Here is a 21,655-nt window from a genome sequence, read left to right on the forward strand (position 1 = left end):
GAAAGATTCCAGCCACATACCAGTGCCCCGTTACTCCCCCCTTATGGACCGGGGGGGTGATCCCGGTCCGCCCCAGGAGGGCTACTCAGCTCACACAGCAGCTCGCCAAGCGACAGGGGAAAGCGACACAGCACCTAACATGGCGGACGCCACATGGCCTCCACGACCCAGCGCTCACCAAGAGGACATCCTCACCAGACTAGACCGGCACTTCACAAATTTTTGGCGGCGATTAGAAAGGCTGATGAAGTGTCCTGACCCTCCACTGGCGACTACTCACCACACACCGCGGAGACCCCCTCCCAAGCCGGCAACTCTACCAGCGGGTAAAATCCCAACATGGCGGCGGGTCAAGTACCGCTACGCACCCAAACACAAAGCGGCATAGCGGAAGCCACACAGGGGACAACAAGTGAGGTCATACCCGCAGCCGGAGATGGGGAAAGGAACCCCGAACGCGACCAAAAAATCTACCTACCTGAGGAAAGACCCACGCCCATTACAGATACCAGAAAACCGGGTAACAGCGATACTACACTCCAGTGAGGCCATGGACAAGCGGGACGCCGGGCACAAACCACACCTCGCATTGCCACAACGATCCACCCAAGTGCCCACGAGAGATCCTAGGGACGAAAGGGTCTTACCAAGCCGAGGTATTGGCTGACAGTGCCACATACCCTCGAGCAAGGACTTATGGCCATAATCCAGCCTACTGGTACCAAGCTGTTTAAAAGATGTCAGAGTTATTGTTTTGATTTGTTTTTCTTATTTATGTCTTGTTAATTATTAGCTATCTGCCTTTACTTAAATGTACCTAAAGTTAATTTAACCGCCGGCAACGCATCCTAGTCTGGCGACGATAGACCAGCATGTTAATTAATGGTGACTCCCATTAGCACCATACTGACTCCAATGCCCAGTATCATACCAGCCACAAGAGCATACTGCTGTTATCCTGCCACTGGGCTTGGCAACTCAGAACTGCTAGAACAGATCACCCGCACGCCCTCCACTAGATAAAACCGATTTAATCAGATACTAGCATTGCATGTTAGGCCCTATTTGCATTAGCGTTATCAGTCTAGCCCAGTGGTAGTCAACCTTTTTTTACCTACCGCCCACTAATGCAACTTTTTGGTTGAAAAAATTTCCTTACCGCCCACCAGTTTTCGCGCAAATGCGGAATATTGTTTAGAAAGGAGGGTGTTTTACAAAAAATAAATGTACGTACATTTATCTTTTTATTTCTACTTAATGCAGGTTTATAAGGTTTTTAACTTTATAAAGTTTAATGAGAAAACAATAAAGTAAATTGAAATTACCTTTACTAGTGATTAATGAGATCCTTGAGGTTGATGCTGCGAGACTAAATATTTGATATCTGGTTCGATTTTCGTAAGGAACAAACGAAGGTCTCTTTCAGTGATATTCAGACGACTTCTCTGTTTGCGCATAATATGATTTCTCATATTATCTCTCTATGATTTTTCTTGTGCGTCAGCTCATCTCCTCTCCCTCCTCAATTCCCCTCCCCACCTTTTTTCCCCCCTTTTTTCTATTTTTTAACCTTCCTTGTAGCAATGCCCAGTAGGAAGGCTGGGCTAGGTAGCCCACTTACTATATAGTCCACTATAACAGACAGACACACGTACAAGACACACATACAGACACACACACGACACACATACATACACACACACACGACACATACATACACACACGACACATACACACACACTACATACACACACACACACACACACAACACACATACACAAATACAGACACATAGATACACATAGATACACACACACGACACATACATACACACACACACACGACACATACATACACACACACACACGACACATACATACACGACACATACAGACACACATGACACATACAGACACACACAACACACACACACACATACATACATACACACACACATACATACATACACACACACATACAGACACACACAACACACACACACACACAGACACACACAACACACACACACACATACATACATACATACAGACACACACAACACACACACACACATACATACATACACACACACATACATACATACACACACGACACATACAGACACAGATACACACACACACACACGACACATACACACACGACACACACACACACACACACACACACACATACATACACACAACACATACAGGAACACAGACAGACACACATACACACAAGACACATACATACAGACACACACAAGACACACATACCAACAGACAGTCACACATACATACACACACAAGACACACATATATACAGACACACACACACACACACACACACACATTATATTTAAGTCACCCTCCTGTTTCCTACCTTTTAGATTCAGGAGGGTGACTTTCCCTGGGGTCCAGTGGTGGCTCAGGTGGATGGGAGTCAGAGTTCCCACTCTGACTCCCTGGTCTTCCTCCCGCGCGGCTCTCAGGGTTAGCTGGGAGGAGTGACCGGGGAATCACTTCCTCCCAGCTCTGCGATGTCATCACAGGGGGCCCGGTCGCGCTGTTAAAGCGCCCGGCGCTGACCGGGCCCCCTCACAATCCACATCCATCGGGTGGCCCTGACAGCATGGGCCACCCGATGGACCCCTCCATATGCAGCCCCGGCGGTTTGCCGCGCGGGCCGGAGCCGCAATTTGTCACGGCGGTACCCAGTCGCAGGGGTACCGCCGGCTCGCACCCGCCCGCCCGTCCGCCCGGTCGTCAAAACCTGGAAATCCCTACCGCCCACCTGAAATCCTAAAACGCCCACTAGTGGGCGGTAGGGACCAGGTTGACGACCCATGGTCTAGCCAGTCTGCTCATATGCCCCACCACGTCTTACTGTTAGCAGCGAGAGGGGGCATGTCAGTTTTTGAAAGTACTTAATCATTTATTGGGTTTATCATTTTTACTTTACTTAATATTACTCTGCAGTGCATATTAGCGCGTTAATCGTAGCATAACATACCCTCATGCATTATGTCCTTCCCGCTGCATTTACCCAGCTAGTTAATTTATCTTTTGGAAACTCTAGACAGCGGGATGTACACTTCTCTTCCTTGATTATTGTTTTAGCTAAGCTTGAAACAAATGTAAAGAAATGTCTATGTTTTTTCTTTAACAAAACTAAAATTGTGCCGTATACTCATATGCCACGTTATGTTTTAACTGTTCGTTACATTACTGCTTGTGACCGCTGTTGTGGCTGAACAAGCTGCTTGTTATACCATGCACGACAAAAATAAAGAATTAAAAAAAAATATATATATACATGCCACGTGTAGTGGATGCAGTGTGTTTCGACAGCGGAGCAGTGTGTGTAGTGGATGTAGTGTGTATATAATGAATGCAGTGTTTGTGTAGTGTGTATATAATGAATGCAGTGTGTTTGTGTAGTGTGTATAGTGAATGCAGTGAGTGTTTGTGTAGTGTGTGTATATAATGCAGAGTGTGTGTGTGTGTGTGTGTGTGTGTGTGTGTTTGTGTAGAGATGTTATTTGTGTAAAATGGGGGGGGGAGAGGGGGTATTTTAATTTTTCTTTTTAATATTTAAATGTTTTATTTATTTTTTAGTCCCCCTTCCCTGCTTCATACCAGGGAGGGGGGGTATAGTATCCCCTGGTGGTCCAGTGGCATAGAAAGTACAGAGGGGGCCAGCAGCAAGTGCTTACTTACCTTCCTAGCAGTTCCCTGTCTAAATCTTGCGGCCTGCGTGCCGCACGGAGCGTTGCCATGGTAACCCGTGGCAACAGTCTGACAGCCGTGGGACTCGTGAGAATTACACAGGGAGCGGAAGGGAGCTGCTGGAAAGGTAAGTATGCACTTGCTGCACCTCCCCCACCCCCCAGGGCCACCGGGCTTGTAATGGGCCCGGTGGTCCTGGTCAGTATTATCGGCAATATTGGTATCTCTATTGGCCGATACTGATATTGCCAAAAATACAGAATATTGGCCGATAATATCGGCCAGACCGATAATCGGTCGATCTCTATTACAGGTCACAAACGAACGGTTGTGCTGTGTCACACGGGATACAAGGATGGGCTGTCCTGTGTCACACGGGGTACAAGGATGGGCTGCATTGTGTCACTCGGGGTACAAAGATGAGCTGCTCCGTGTCACATGGGGTACAAGGATGGGCTGCGCTGTGTCACACGGGGTACAAGGATGGGCTGCACTGTGTCACACGGGGTACAAGGATGGGCTGCGCTGTTTAACACGGGGTACAAGGATGGGCTGTCCTGTGTCACACGGGGTACAAGGATGGGCTGTCCTGTGTCACACGGGGTACAAGGATGGGCTGTCCTGTGTCACACGGGGTAGAAGGATGGGCTGTCCTGTGTCACACGGGGTACAAGGATGGGCTGCATTGTGTCACTCGGGGTACGGGCTGCATTGTGTCACTCGGGGTACAAAGATGAGCTGCTCCGTTTCAAACGGGGTACAAGGATGGGCTGCGCTGTGTCACACAGGGTACAAGGATGGGCTGCGCTGTGTCACACAGGGTACAAGGATGGGCTGCATTGTGTCACTCGGGGTACAAAGATGAGCTGCTCCGTGTCACACAGGGTACAAGGATGGGCTGCACTGTGTCACACGGGGTACCGGCTTCATTGTGTCACTCGGGGTACAAAGATGAGCTGCTCTGTGTCAAACGGGGTACAAGGATGGGCTGCGCTGTGTCACACGGGGTACAAGGATGGGCTGCGCTGTGTCACACGGGGTACCGGCTGCATTGTGTCACTCAGGGTACAAAGATGAGCTGCTCTGTGTCAAACGGGGTACAAGGATGGGCTGCGCTGTGTCACACAGGGTACAAGGATGGGCTGCGCTGTGTCACACGGGGTACAAGGATGGGCTGCGCTGTGTCACACGGGGTACCGACTGCATTGTGTCACTCGGGGTACAAAGATGAGCTGCTCTGTGTCAAACGGGGTACAAGGATGGGCTGCGCTGTGTCACACAGGGTACAAGGATGGGCTGCGCTGTGTCACACGGGGTACAAGGATGGGCTGCGCTGTGTCACACGGGGTACAAGGATGGGCTGCGCTGTGTCACACGGGGTACCGACTGCATTGTGTCACTCGGGGTACAAAGATGAGCTGCGCTGTGTCAAACGGGGTACAAGGATGGGCTGCGCTGTGTCACACGGGGTACCGACTGCATTGTGTCACTCGGGGTACAAAGATGAGCTGCTCTGTGTCAAACGGGGTACAAGGATGGGCTGCGCTGTGTCACACAGGGTACAAGGATGGGCTGCGCTGTGTCACACGGGGTACAAGGATGGGCTGCACTGTGTCACACGGGGTACAAGGATGGGCTGCTCTGTGTCACACGGGGTACAAGGATGGGCTGCACTGTGTCACACGGGGTACAAGGATGGGCTGCACTGTGTCACACAGGGTACAAGGATGGGCTGCGCTGTGTCACACGGGGTACAAGGATGGGCTGCACTGTGTCACACGGGGTACAAGGATGGGCTGCGCTGTGTCACACAGGGTACAAGGATGGGCTGCGCTGTGTCACACGGGGTACAAGGTTGGGCTGCGCTGTGTCACACGGGGTACAAGGTTGGGCTGCTCTAAAGTGACAACTAGTTTTGGCTTTAAATTTGAAATTCATAAGGATTCTCACTGAAACCCTGAATAACCCTGTTAATGCATTTTTATAAACTGGCGATTTCCGTTGTTTTATAAATGGGGGGAAAAACTTGAAAGATAACATAAATAAATACATAAAATGAAACCTTTTTATGACGATTTTCTGTAGATATTGTAAATAAATAATCATTCCGTGAGGTGAAATTTGTTACAGGAACCTAGAATACCAGCAAGTTTAGTGAGATAGGTAAATGTTCTAATGTTTCCATATAAATTACTAGTAAATCGCTGACAATTAATTAACACATCGTCCGATCCACGTCCAAAACAGAATTCCGTTAATGCTACAGAGCTAAATATTACAACCCATCAAATTACCTGCAGATTCCCTATTAACCCGAGTAATTCATGTAAATAATGAGAATCTCCAGAATGTTATTCAGAATGAGAAAATAAATTAACAGGATAGTAAACATTAAACAAGAGATATCAAACTTCATGGAGTTAAATGTTGACTCTCATTGTGATTGCGAAATACACAGATTAGGGCAATAAAATGAAAGAAACCATTTAAAAGGTTTAGCAAAAATCTTTATTCGAAGCATACAAAATTATTCCCTGATCCCCATGAAAGTATTCATTTTCTGTTATAAAAGCCAACACAGGGGGCTCATGGCAGACTATGGTCAAACAAAACACCGGTAACTTCTTACCAAGACCGGCTGTGTCACATAGCGTCCACAAACAACCACCGTTAAATGTTACACTCCGAACCTTTTTTAGTGAAATTTCCCTCCATTCTACTTTCCCAGCTCTAACATCAGCAGAAATAATCTCTTAATTGAGATTTTTGAAGGACCACTGTGACCTTTTTCTTCAAGCCGCGCACAGAAGCCTTGAGGTGGAAGACCCAGTGCCTAGGGGTGCATAGATTGAATTGTAGCCCTGCTTTTATAGTCCCTCCTGCACCTTGTCGTGGTCTTTATCAGTCAGACAGCCACGGGCAAGCTATCAGGTTTGTGTGTCCGCACATATTGCGTGGATTCAATTGTAACCATACTGTCAGTTGCCACGATTTTCCAAACCGCCTGGCTCTGTGTAAGTGTCGGAGTTTGTCTGTACGGGAGATCTTGCTCCAGGTGTGGGTGTGTTCCGCTTGTTGGCATCCTGAAACCTTCCATGCGTGAAGAGACCGCATGCAACACAACTTTGTGCTTATTTTCAGTCACTTTTTTTTTTCTCTTGAGTGCAAATGTATCGTACTTGCTATAAAACTTGGCACATTCGAAACAGTAACATTTTAATGTACAACCTTGAGTTTTTAGTTTATAAATATAGTAAATTTCTTGGGTTCCGCTGACTCCCAAGAAACAGGCGTATTTACATGGAAAACTGGAGAACCAAAACGTCCAGAAAAAAATATGTCATAAATAACGAACAAATTGAAAATACTTGAAAACCACTAAAGTGTCTTTTCTCGAATGTTTTTCATGTAGAATATCTTAACAGACCCAGAGTTTAATCAACGAAGTTCACTATTGGCAGGTTTCATCTTTTGTCCTGTAGAGAGAGAGAAATAAAGATTACTATTTTTTAAAAGTCCTCCAAACCAGTTTATCTTAAAATATATTAAAGTGCTTTGTGTGTGAAGAGTGTCCCCTTTTTAATTTGACAAAAAGTGCAGATTTCAATAGAAATTGATACTTTTATAAAAGAACATTGTTACACCCCCCTGGCCCTCGATCCCACAACCGGTCCTGTTACTTCCTGGTTCTGTTCGCTCAAAGGAGCTAAACTCAAGAGGCAGCAATTGCCCAAAGCACCTGCCTTGCAAAGACTTCTCATTGAGTTGCATTGGGAAGTCTGTGATTGGACAGCCACAGAGAGACTGAGCACGGTTAGAGGGGGAAGGCTTGCAAAGGCTACAGACAAATGATCTGCAGATTATCCAAGCTGTTTTTATTTACAACCCCAATGAAAACATTGCATAATTAAATAAATGTAGATTTTCCTTTGTGGTATATCTACTAAACAGTGATTTTATTTAATGATCTGCACTGTTTAGGAGCTTTGAGTTGCTTTTATTTGGTTGTTTCACTGATACTTCATCTTTCCAGCCTTGTGTTTAAGAGCTTTTCTGGGCAGAAAGCTCTCCCCGGCTGTTCCCACCTCCTATCCAGTACCAGCACTTTATTTAGTCTACCTCAATACAAAAAGAAAGCAGCTCGATCCTCCCTTTCCTACAGAGCACCGCAATTATAAAACAACCTCCCGCACACTTTCAAATCTTCCCAAAGCCTAAAATCCTTTAAGAGATCCCTCTCTACATATCTCAAAACAGAATGCACCTGTCATGGTTGATTATATATTTCCTACCTGTTCTATGTTACATTTTGTATATATTGTGTATTAATATTGTTTTTGTATTTTATTGTACACTAACTGTATCAATGCAATGATTTGTGGACCCAGGACATATTCGAAAACGAGAGAAATCTCAATGTATCCTTCCTGGTAAAATATTTTATAAATAAATAATATAAAATATATTGTACTTCAAAGCTACTGCATTTCTTTACTTTATTCTTGTGTTTTGTGGTTGGATGACTAACCGATAGAATGACTGGTGTTCTCTTCCTTGCTATTAAAAATCAGTAAAGTTACAGTGATTTATCATTTACAGCAAGCAGGTCAAGTAAGAGCACAATGGCTCTTCTTGCGAAACGTTCCCTTAATTCGGACTGCTTTGACTTTTGGTGATACCCACACATTTGCCTCGTATTTTGACAGTGGCCAGCAGACACAATTATCGCATTGTAATTAATCCATGATATAAAAATTATTACAAACAGATCGCACGGGACACTGACAAGTAAAGTCACCTGGTGCCCATTGCCACAAAAAGACACTGGGCAAAATAGAATCCGTTTATAGGACTGGTTCTATGTATCAGTAAACTTTGTTGGCTAAACAGACTGAGCGACTGAATTTGTGGGATCTCCAAAGATAAACCAGTGTAGACCAATTCCAATGCGGAATAGGACAGCCGGATAAATATGTCACAAACAAAATGGCGTCTATTCGGAGCGCAGGTAAATCGCAGCGGCAGCCGGATAATTGGTACCAAATGGTTAATGCAAAGAAAGTCTTGTCAAATGCTTTATCTACACATCACAAAATAATTAAAACCTGTCCAAAACAAAATGGAGATTGAACTATCTGAATGAGGGAAAAAGAGAGACCCCCCCTTCCCCCCCCCCCCTACAAAAAGCAAAGTTTACAAAATTCTTATCAATGAGACATTTCTCTATCACATAATCCAGACGCAGTCTAAAAATAAAGCCTTCCAGTCATATTGTAAAAGGGATGAGCAGACAGGAACGTATCAATAATCTCTGACATAAAGAGATTGACACTGCGGGGCTTGAATGGATCCATCACACTTCCTGTCACCTACAGCCAAGACACGCACAAAAGCAAATATTTCTCCTGGGAACGAGAGCAAGCGGTCAGCTCACAGTGTTTGTTGTGTGATCAGATTTCGCTGTGCTGATATTTGATTCATTTCTCCTCCTGAAGCTCCGTGCGCAGGGAGATGGCCATCTCTCACTACTTTGAAGCTCATTTTCGGAGATTTTAATGAAGATGTAAAAGGCATTTAGTGTCTAGAAAAGCCCTCAGAAATCCGAGAACACGCAGCTTTCCCCCAGGTGAGCGATGTGGGCTGTGAAACACGATCTGATCTGCGGAGGGCATTGCTTCATCTACAGGTAACAGCATTCCGGCAATAATGCTGACCAAAGAGTCCACAAAGCCACTGCACGGGGACAATGCCGACTCAAAAAGCACAGAAATATATACATATATAAAACCGCAATGCCCGCTATATGAATCACTAAAAAACACCTCATTCAGCTTTCTAGATCTTTAGGTAACATTTCAAAAACAAACATGAGACTCTCTCCACACCTCTTAAATTATTAATAAATTGCAATGATCTGGTAATTCATGGGTTAAATTAAGGTGGTCTTATTCTTCATGTTACTTTTTAATATTGAATAAGCCAAATCGGGGCAACGTATGAGCAGATTTCTTTCATTGAAACTTTAACCCCTTAAGGACCAAACTTCTGGAATAAAATGGAATAATGACGTGTCACACACGTCATGTGTCCTTAAGGGGTTAATAATATCCAGCGCTGAAAACCAAATAATAGATTTTACTCAGCGTTCGATTTTCTCCATCACCGCGTCACAGCTAAAAGCGGCTGAATGCGTCCTAATATCCTACTGTGAGTAACTCATCACTTCTCAAAGACTAACAGCGATAAAAAACAATCCACACACAGCTGTAAATGGAAACCGTAACTTTAGAGCGAAGTCGGAGAGCAGCCCTTATATGATTTACTGTTCGTTGTTAAAAGACAAAACTCCGGGAAATGGAGAACAGGACAGCCTTTCACTGTGGAATCACTTGATAAGTAATATATCATTAAACGCAGGGATCAGACATTCTATGTTCAGATTGCCAGCTGCAGGGTATCCCTCATCTTTAGGGATTTATTAACTAAATAGCGACATGATGTGGGCAGGCAATAACTTGGTAAAGATTTATCATGTGGTGTCAAAATAGACAAAAATGAGAACAAATCTACAATTTAATCATTGTTTTTGCCAAATACTTTCAATCCCATTCTCAATTCTCTATTAACCTGACTCAGTGACTAATGTATATATTTAAGAGTTAGCGATTTACAAATGGAAAAAGATCAGTTTATAAATTGCGATAAGAAAAAGATATGAAAATATAGTATTAACAGTGTTGTAATTTCATGATAAAAGTGTGAAAACTCCTCAGATAAAATGATCACAATTATTATAGCCATTCACACAGGAGCAGATGGATTCGCTCTACAAATTTCTACTCTGCTTTAATGCGATTAAATTATATTTATATTTTCACCTCACTCTGATCTAAATGCAATGCCTGAAACCGATAACCAACAGATTTCCAAAAAACTGAACCGACGAGAAATGAGTGTTTTAATTTTTTTTTAAAAAGAATGTTTTGCAGCCACCAAGCACGGACTAAGTAAAAGCTGACACTTTGTTCATTTAGAAGCAGAGCTGCCTTGTGTCTGCCTTCTGTTAATTTTCATCAAAACCAGATAGCAGTCCACCCAATGAATGTTTGGAAACAGACAAACATTATCTTGTTGATATGATTAACGCTGGAAGGACGCCGTGGAGTGTGCATCCTACAAGCAGTGTATGTGGGATTCCCAGAGCCGAAGAGACAGGAATCCATTGTATATAGAGATATATAGCACCCAGACTGCTGGCTCCGCATGCTGATCAATAAATGATATTGGTTACTGAAGAGCTGCCATCAGTAAATGGTCAGTCACTCCCAGGTCATCCACAAACCATAAGGCATCGATCCTCCTGTCTGTCTGCAGTGGGAATAATCTCTATCCATACTTCAATGTTACTAGTTAAAATACCGCTTCCAACCAATCAGAAATGAGCAAGGCAGAGAGGGGATCTCCCAAGTTACATATGCAGAAAAGAGACATGCGTCCATCAAGTTCAGCCTATCTTACATTTGATTTAGGTTGTTGGCCCAAAAGAAGGCAAAAAACCCAATCTGAAGCACTTCAGATTTTACAACAAATTAGGAAAAGAAACCTTCTTGTTCCCAGAATGGCAGTCAGATTTATTATGGGATCAAGAAGTTATTACACCACTAATAAAAATGTATATACCATTGGCTATTGAAGTAATCTCAGCGACTTTAACCTTCCACATTGCACGTTATCTGCACCGTTTAATCTGATCCGGTGTGACTCAAGGCTTGTGACTGAGTTTTTTCCCCATTTTAAATTGGTATATCCTTCTATCAAAGACCCACCATCTTCCGATCACTTAAACTGGATGCTGACAATACTCAGGGACACTAGTAAAGGGACAATAGCAATACTCAGGGACACTAGTAAAGGGACAATAGCAATACTTGGGGACACTAGTAAAGGGACAATAGCAATACTCAGGGACACTAATAAAGGGACAATAGCAATACTCAGGGACACTAGTAAAGGGACAATAGCAATACTCAGGGACACTAGTAAAGGGACAATAGCAATACTCGGGGACACTAGTAAAGGGACAATAGCAATACTCGGGGACACTAGTAAAGGGACAATAGCAATACTCTGGGACACTAGTACAGGGACAATAGCAATACTCAGGGACACTAGTACAGGGACAATAGCAATACTCAGGGACACTAGTAAAGGGACAATAGCAATACTCAGGGACACTAGTAAAGGGACAATAGCAATACTTGGGGACACTAGTAAAGGGACAATAGCAATACTCAGGGACACTAGTAAAGGGACAATAGCAATACTCAGGGACACTAGTAAAGGGACAATAGCAATACTCAGGGACACTAGTAAAGGGACAATAGCAATACTTGGGGACACTAGTAAAGGGACAATAGCAATACTTGGGGACACTAGTAAAGGGACAATAGCAATACTCAGGGACACTAGTAAAGGGACAATAGCAATACTCAGGGACACTAGTAAAGGGACAATAGCAATACTCAGGGACACTAGTAAAGGGACAATAGCAATACTTGGGGACACTAGTAAAGGGACAATAGCAATACTTGGGGACACTAGTAAAGGGACAATAGCAATACTCAGGGACACTAGTAACGGGATAAAGACAATACTCAGGGACACTAGTAAAGGGACAATAGCAATACTCAGGGACACTAGTAAAGGGACAATAGCAATACTCGGGGACACTAGTAAAGGGACAATAGCAATACTCAGGGACACTAGTAAAGGGACAATAGCAATACTCAGGGACACTAGTAAAGGGACAATAGCAATACTCGGGGACACTAGTAAAGGGACAATAGCAATACTTGGGGACACTAGTAACGGGATAAAGACAATACTCGGGGACACTAGTAAAGGGACAATAGCAATACTCAGGGACACTAGTAAGGGGATAAAGACAATACTCAGGGACACTAGTAAAGGGACAATAGCAATACTCAGGGACACTAGTAAAGGGACAATAGCAATACTCGGGGACACTAGTAAAGGGACAATAGCAATACTCGGGGACACTAGTAAAGGGACAATAGCAATACTCGGGGACACTAGTAAAGGGACAATAGCAATACTTGGGGACACTAGTAAAGGGACAATAGCAATACTTGGGGACACTAGTAAAGGGACAATAGCAATACTCAGGGACACTAGTAAAGGGACAATAGCAATACTCAGGGACACTAGTAAAGGGACAATAGCAATACTCAGGGACACTAGTAAAGGGACAATAGCAATACTCAGGGACACTAGTAAAGGGACAATAGCAATACTCAGGGACACTAGTAACGGGATAAAGACAATACTCAGGGACACTAGTAAAGGGACAATAGCAATACTCAGGGACACTAGTAAAGGGACAATAGCAATACTTGGGGACACTAGTAAAGGGACAATAGCAATACTTGGGGACACTAGTAAAGGGACAATAGCAATACTCAGGGACACTAGTAAAGGGACAATAGCAATACTCAGGGACACTAGTAAAGGGACAATAGCAATACTCAGGGACACTAGTAAAGGGACAATAGCAATACTTGGGGACACTAGTAAAGGGACAATAGCAATACTTGGGGACACTAGTAAAGGGACAATAGCAATACTCAGGGACACTAGTAACGGGATAAAGACAATACTCAGGGACACTAGTAAAGGGACAATAGCAATACTCAGGGACACTAGTAAAGGGACAATAGCAATACTTGGGGACACTAGTAAAGGGACAATAGCAATACTTGGGGACACTAGTAAAGGGACAATAGCAATACTCAGGGACACTAGTAACGGGATAAAGACAATACTCAGGGACACTAGTAAAGGGACAATAGCAATACTCAGGGACACTAGTAAAGGGACAATAGCAATACTCGGGGACACTAGTAAAGGGACAATAGCAATACTCAGGGACACTAGTAAAGGGACAATAGCAATACTCAGGGACACTAGTAAAGGGACAATAGCAATACTCGGGGACACTAGTAAAGGGACAATAGCAATACTTGGGGACACTAGTAACGGGATAAAGACAATACTCGGGGACACTAGTAAAGGGACAATAGCAATACTCAGGGACACTAGTAAGGGGATAAAGACAATACTCAGGGACACTAGTAAAGGGACAATAGCAATACTCAGGGACACTAGTAAAGGGACAATAGCAATACTCGGGGACACTAGTAAAGGGACAATAGCAATACTCAGGGACACTAGTAAAGGGACAATAGCAATACTCAGGGACACTAGTAAAGGGACAATAGCAATACTCGGGGACACTAGTAAAGGGACAATAGCAATACTTGGGGACACTAGTAACGGGATAAAGACAATACTCGGGGACACTAGTAAAGGGACAATAGCAATACTCAGGGACACTAGTAAGGGGATAAAGACAATACTCAGGGACACTAGTAAAGGGACAATAGCAATACTCAGGGACACTAGTAAAGGGACAATAGCAATACTCGGGGACACTAGTAAAGGGACAATAGCAATACTCGGGGACACTAGTAAAGGGACAATAGCAATACTCGGGGACACTAGTAAAGGGACAATAGCAATACTTGGGGACACTAGTAAAGGGACAATAGCAATACTTGGGGACACTAGTAAAGGGACAATAGCAATACTCAGGGACACTAGTAAAGGGACAATAGCAATACTCAGGGACACTAGTAAAGGGACAATAGCAATACTCAGGGACACTAGTAAAGGGACAATAGCAATACTCAGGGACACTAGTAAAGGGACAATAGCAATACTCAGGGACACTAGTAACGGGATAAAGACAATACTCAGGGACACTAGTAAAGGGACAATAGCAATACTCAGGGACACTAGTAAAGGGACAATAGCAATACTCGGGGACACTAGTAAAGGGACAATAGCAATACTCAGGGACACTAGTAAAGGGACAATAGCAATACTCAGGGACACTAGTAAAGGGACAATAGCAATACTCGGGGACACTAGTAAAGGGACAATAGCAATACTCAGGGACACTAGTAAAGGGACAATAGCAATACTTGGGGACACTAGTAACGGGATAAAGACAATACTCGGGGACACTAGTAAAGGGACAATAGCAATACTCAGGGACACTAGTAAGGGGATAAAGACAATACTCAGGGACACTAGTAAAGGGACAATAGCAATACTTGGGGACACTAATAAAGGGATAATGATAATACTCGGGGACACTAAAAAAGGAATAATGATAATACGCGTGGTTACTAATAAGGGGATAATGATAATACTCGGGGACACTAATAAAGGAGTAATGATAATATTAGGGGATGCTATAACAGGATAATGATAATACTAGGTGGAACTGATAAAGGAATAATGATATCACTCGGGGGCGCTGATAAAGGAATAATAATAGGGGATGCTATAAAAGGGATAATGACAATACTCGGGGGCGCTGATAAAGGAATAATGATATCACTCGGGGACACTAATAAAGGAATAATGATAATACTCGGGGCGCTGATAAAGGAATAATGATATCACTCGGGGACACTAATAAAGGGATAATGACAATACTCGCGAACGCTAATAAAGGAATAATGATATCACTCGGGGGCGCTGATAAAGGAATAATGATATTAATCTGGGACACTAATAAAGGAATAATATTAGGGGATGCTATAAAGGGATAATGACAATACTCGCGAACGCTAATAAAGGAATAATGATAATACTCGTGGGCACTAGTGAAATTATGCCGAAAATAGTGTTTCTCGTTACTTTCTCCAGTAATGAGAAGCAGTAATAGTGTGTATTAGTGCATGTTGTATGTATCATCACATGTAAGCGTATATACAGCATTTCTACTGAAATCAGTGACAGAACCAGGATTGATCTCAGCCACCTCCTGGTTTTTGAAAATCGCTGCAAATGTAGCCGATCCTGGGAATTTGCTGCATATGAGGGGAGTGCATTTGTATTTTTTGAATAATATTGAAATGCACTGCTGAAATTAATTATTGCAGGATTAGAAATGGCTCTGGTCATAGCACTTTATAAATTGGTGTAAAGGGGAATGCTGCCTCTGAAGTATCCGTTACCTCTTTCCGATCTCCTTTTTTGCTTCGCCCAGATGGGTGACCCCTCGATCCAGCGGATCCCCGGGATGAACTGCTTCCTGCTGTGGAACAATTGCTGGACATCTGACTCCGGCACAGGAAGGTCGGTTTACTGTATGGAATGATTTCTTCATCTGAAAAGAAGAATCAAGAGAAACCAGGATTCATTTAACACTTTGTGCACCAGGAGTCACAATGTTCACACATTCTCACAAAAAGGAAGCCATATACAATTTGGCAAACTGTGCACTGATGGGGATTTAGAATCCTGTGGGATAATCTAAATTAACTTATTTAATATGCAAATATAAATCTCCTGAAATGTTTGCATGTTAACACAGAAAGAAACCGAAAACTATTTTAAAGTGTGTAATAGTTTATAAAATGCCGTGCCGAAGTGGGACTTGTAAACCTACAACATGCTCATGCATGTGCTTCGTATTGTACCCCAAACTGCTCTGTCAGCTATTTGGGGTACTCCTACAAACACTTCCCGTTCCAATTCTTTTTTAGGGCTTTCGATGGTTGTTATTTTCACACTGATTAGTGATAACGGTCTAAATCCATTAGTGCTGAGCATTGAAAGCCTCAAATATAGAACGTGTTAATATGTTAAACTCCAGTTAGCACCATTGAATGGTTAAGCAGGAGACACGGAAAATGTATCATCCATCCCCAATGTAATGGTATAAGATATCATTAGGATAAAATAAAAGGTCAGTGGTTTTAGGGTTACCTTCTCGGTGAGAGAGTGGGTGACTGGCACCCCCCCGGTGATGCAGCCCCCCGTTTCTTCTCTCGACTGAAGAGGTAGCACCTGTTTCTCTTTCCAAAGAGGATGCAGAGCATTCCATGCGAGGCCCATTATTGTGGGGGGATGCTGACTCGCCGTCTGCTGGTGGAGGCTCTGGAGGCGGAGGGAGATCTGTGACGAGAGAGGAAAGTGGTCACACTTTCGGAATTAAAATGGTAGTGTTTTATCCTTAACCCCATTAAAATTACAAAAATTTTAGTAATTAAATAAATAAAATATTTTATTAGTAGCATTAAATATTTTATCCAGAATGGCATGTCTCTCCAAATCACCAAAAGGATAATAATCTAGAAACTGAGAGCTGTCCAACGCACTAATTACATCTCACGTATAACACAACTGAAGACAGAATTTCAAGTGATTTTTAATTATAGTTTTTCTTCCTTCGGGGGTAAAAAGCTGTTAAACCCAGCAATTCGCTTTTCTCTGAAACTATATCACCCGGTCCGATTAGTTTGTTTCTTATGGGAAGGGCAGGTGGAGAGGTGGAAATTAAAATAAATGTATGGCTTTGAGTTAATGGCGTTAAGTTAGCGTGAGATATAAGGTAATATTACACACTTTCTGACAGACACTATACCGAAGGTTTATTACCCTTGATGCAAAGTGATACATGTTATACTATTTATTCCATATGAATTAAAAAAAGGCTCAGTATTCATTAAAGAAACACGATAGGATCTGAAACACAAACATTTATTTCAGTCCTATAGCGTTAAAACTACCATCTAGCCCTCACCTCCATAAATATAGCAACATCTTACCTTTACACCAGTCTGCTGTTGCTGGCTCTGCCCCTGATCTCCATGCTTGGCTCACATAATCAGAAGTGATGCTCTCAGCCAATTACAATGCTTTCACATAGGATTGGCTGAGACTGTCAAGGCAGCAGATCAGGGGCAGAGCTGTGCATCTCTATGAGGAAAGTTCAGTGTCTCCATGCAGAGGGTGTACAGTGTGCAGCACTGCCCCAGGAAGCACCTCTAGTAGCCATCTGAGGAGTGGCCAGTGGAAGTGTCCCTTGGCTGTAAAAACTAAATTTTCTCTAAAAAGACCGTGTTTACTGCAAAAAAAGCCTGAAATGAATAATTCTACTAGAACAAAGACAATAAGCTGTAGTTGCTCTGGTGAATATAGTGTCCTTTTAAACCAAGGGCTATCTGACGCCCTGTTATCAGCAATCAGCTTGGGGCAGAGAGGGACCTCCTATCAGCAATCAGCCCAGGGCAGAGAGAGGACCTCCTATCAGCAATCAGTCTGGGGCAGAGAGAGCACCTCCTATCAGCAATCAGTCTGGGGCAGAGAGAGCACCTCCTATCAGCAAAACCTGGCCACATGCTATGGCAGCAGCACACAGTAATATTAACCATCTGTCAGTTTTAGGCGGTTGCATTGAGTGGGTCTGGACATCCAGCTCTAACAGTCGCTATGTTAACAAAAGGGTCTCCTTCATAAAGCCACTGATGAAGGTCACTAAACCTGTACCAGCTCGGACTGATTCAGATTTTCCATTCTCTAGGCCATATTCAAAGTTTATGGAAATTTGGGATTTTTGTGGATATTTCCCACACACCTCCTTGCTTTGCTTCCCGACGATAGTGGCCAGATTTGGACTTCTTCTTTCCACGGGATTTAAGGCCAGGCGGGGTGCTAACGTTATCCCCCACAGAGGCTTGCGGCTTTCCTGTAAATACAAAATGAACATGTGAGCAAAACATTTAAAAAGAATCATTAATAATAAAAAAAAAAAAACATCACACTGTACAAAATATAGATATCGGCAATAATATTATTAAAAGGCATTTCATCTAAGTATGAATGGACCCTGTCTATCTTTTAACTATCTAACTCGTTCTCCCTCTTTATCTAACTCGTTCTCCCTCTCTATCTATCTAACTTGTTCTCTTTCTGTCTATCCATCTGTCTATCTTGTTCTATCCATCTATCTCTCTTGTTCTATCCATCTGTCCATCTGTCTAGATAAGTCTATTTATCTATCTCGCTCTATCTAAATAATCCGGACTAGAGCAGCCCAGCTCTGACTGCGCTAATTTGCCATTCTACTTTTCTCCAGTTTGCGGTTTAGTGAAGAAATGCCACAGATTCAGGGTATAAACAGGCCATTTCTATCCACATTAGCCGTATTATGTATGAATATCCCATTATCAACAGACAACAGATGGGCACATGTAAAGATGGCACAATGGGCACTACCGACACATGTTGAACGTCAAATAGCATCAGTGTAACCTTTCACCCAAAACAGGCAATATGACAGAATTATTATTCTGATCTCATGCGTCAGACACACCTGAATTGGGAAAGTTGACATTGTCGGAGCTGAGAGCTGGATTCTGACTTAGATTTCGCCGGTGCCCCAGCCGCTGGGGCTCCCCATTTTCTGCTGAAGTATTGAGACTCGGATTCGACTGTGTGAGAGGGGGACTAGGGACCCTGGGTACAGGTACAGAGCCTCCCGGTATTCGCCTGAGAAGCAAAACATGGTTTAATCTCGAGTGAAATTAACAGCATTATACTTACTCTCCAAGTAATCAGACAATAAAACTGGCACCAGGAAGCAGTCAATTTAAATTCAGTGATCTTTTCTGTGTTCATTTCTTTTAGAAACTGATTAACTAGTAACTTCCATTCTTGCTGCTTACCACACAAAAACAATAGCAAAATCTGGGTTTTATTTCTGGATTTTTCACCTGGGCTGATGGGACAGTTCGTACTGATGTAGCCGCGGGATGTCTTCTGACATGTCGGTCTCGTCTCGGGGAGATGGGGTCAGGGTAGCTGTGGACTGTTGGCCATAGGAATGAGCCGGTGATGACGCTTCGCATCTCGGGGGAGGGTCAGGGATGTTTTCCATTAGGTACGTTCTTTCAGGTAATGGGGGGCACCATTCATCAGTGTCTGAGCTAAAGAACCATAGAAACAGTCAATCATCGCATTACGGTTTAAGGGAAGATAAAAAATAAAAAAAACGTTTGCAGCCTTAATAAGATTCATTCTTGGGATTCTTGGTGAAGAATGGAAAGCAGAGACCATCAGGTATTTACTAAAACGTATTATGGATTCACAAAGTAACCTCACACCTCGACAAATGATAACTAAAATCCTAGAGAAATAATTCCCAAAGTGAGTTAATTGTGCCGACTTGATCATCAGTTTCCGGCACAATTAACTTACTTTGGGAATTATGTCTCTAGCTGTTTTCCTAATTACTAAACAGCTTTTGCAGTGACTAGCAACCACCAGAAAATTTACTAAAGGGGTTTATTATGTGCCAACCTGCAAAGTTACAAAGGACAACGATAATCAAATTCTCATTTCTTTTCTACAAGTTTATCACATTTAATAAAAAAACTCAATGATTTATTTATTTTTTTTAAATAAAGTATATTGAACTTTTTTTTTTTTTGCTTCTCAACCGAACTTGCAGCGGCTGTGATCGCTCTGTGTAAGACAGGGCGAGCAACAACCTAAAAAGAACCCTCAATATTCATTTAAAAAAATGTAACATTTTATTAAATGTAATAAACTTGTGATAATTCAAGGACAGTTGTTCTTTAATGCAGAAGAAAAAAAGTCTATCTATGAGCACAATACTCTGATATCCCATTAAACTTTAAAAGCGAGATTCATACCACGTGTTTCAGGGTTAAGACTTTTCTCAATTTGAATTTGCCCATTATACTGCTCTATAGACTATGTTGGTTCCTTATTACAATAGATTAACAAGAGCATTCTTCAGGTCCTGAAAAATGCGCTGAAACATTGCCTAGAATAATAACGCTGAACAGGTTTATATGGCGTTTAACATACGTAGTAGATGCCGCAACATATGACGGGTTTGGAAAAAAAGAAAGGGAATATTTGTTCATACGTCATTTCGACATCTGTGTCTTCTTCATGATATTGGCTGAGCTCGTTGGCAGGCGGCGGAGGCGGCAGGATCTCAGTCCAGTTTAGCGAAGGAGTTTTCACAGGTTTTCCCATAGATTTCTGTTTTACAGACTTGGCAGCTAAAAAAAATAAAAGTACATTTTGTCAAATATATAGCAAATGTTTACTAGTTATAGACCAAGAGGAAACACAGATTGCTCCAGCAAATAAGATCCATCAATCCAGCTTGACAGTCCGTACTGAAACATTGCACAGATTTAATTTTATCTTCTTATTACAACAAGCAATCTGCAATCCATTTACTGTGTTACCCGGATTAGCAGAGTTTTATCTACCAGCCTTTCTATATCTACTATAGCTTCCACTGGAAGGCTTTTCTAGGTATCTACTACCCTTTCTATATCACTGTTACTGCTTCCACTGGAAGGCTATTCCAGGTATCTACTACCCTTTCTATATCACGGTTAGCATTTACTGCTTCCACTGGAAGACTATTCCAGGTATCTACTACCCTTTCTACATCACTGTTAGCATTTACTGCTTCCACTGGGAGACTATTCCAGGTATCTACTACCCTTTCTACATCACTGTTACTGCTTCCACTAAAAGGCTATTCCAGGTATCTACTACCCTTTCTATATCACTGTTACTGCTCCCATTGGGAGGCTATTCCTGGTATCTACTACTCTTTCAATATCACTGTTGGCCTTTACCGCTCCCACTGGACGGCTATTCCAGGTATCTACTAACCTTTCTATATCACTGTTACTGCTCCCACTGGAAGGCTATTCCAGGTAACTACTACCCTTTCTATTTCACTGTTACTGCTCCAAATGTAAGGCTATTCCAGGTATCTACTACCCTTTGTATATCACTGTTAGCCTTTACTGCTTCCATTGGAACGCTATTCCAGGTATTAACGACCATTTTTACATATCACTGTTCGCCTTTACTGCTCCCACTGGAAGGCTATTCCAGACACTGAAGAAGATATTGAAGATAAAGAGAGCATTCACAATATATTTAAATTTTTGTTGGAGAAATTCAATCTTTTCACAGCTAACCTCTCCAGACGA

The 21,655-nt window shown here is 42.7% G+C and overlaps 1 protein-coding gene across 2 annotated transcripts in view; it reads right to left on the minus strand.

Moving 5' to 3' along the window:
* Positions 1-6,213: 6,213 nt before the first annotated feature.
* The window catches only part of ROBO3 (roundabout guidance receptor 3), a 272,235-nt gene continuing 256,793 nt past the window's right edge, over positions 6,214-21,655 (minus strand). For both annotated transcript variants that reach the window (XM_063435427.1, XM_063435428.1), the window contains exons 22-28: positions 20,560-20,698; positions 19,379-19,591; positions 18,979-19,154; positions 18,241-18,351; positions 16,590-16,778; positions 15,836-15,987; positions 6,214-7,204 (exon numbers count right to left, since the gene is read on the minus strand). In XM_063435427.1, coding sequence (XP_063291497.1) covers positions 7,193-7,204; positions 15,836-15,987; positions 16,590-16,778; positions 18,241-18,351; positions 18,979-19,154; positions 19,379-19,591; positions 20,560-20,698 — 992 coding nt within the window. In that variant the 3' untranslated portion in view covers positions 6,214-7,192. The remainder of the gene's footprint in view (positions 7,205-15,835; positions 15,988-16,589; positions 16,779-18,240; positions 18,352-18,978; positions 19,155-19,378; positions 19,592-20,559; positions 20,699-21,655) is intronic.

This window comes from Pelobates fuscus, chromosome 11 (assembly GCF_036172605.1).
Source record: "Pelobates fuscus isolate aPelFus1 chromosome 11, aPelFus1.pri, whole genome shotgun sequence".
NCBI classification, from domain to species: domain Eukaryota; kingdom Metazoa; phylum Chordata; class Amphibia; order Anura; family Pelobatidae; genus Pelobates; species Pelobates fuscus.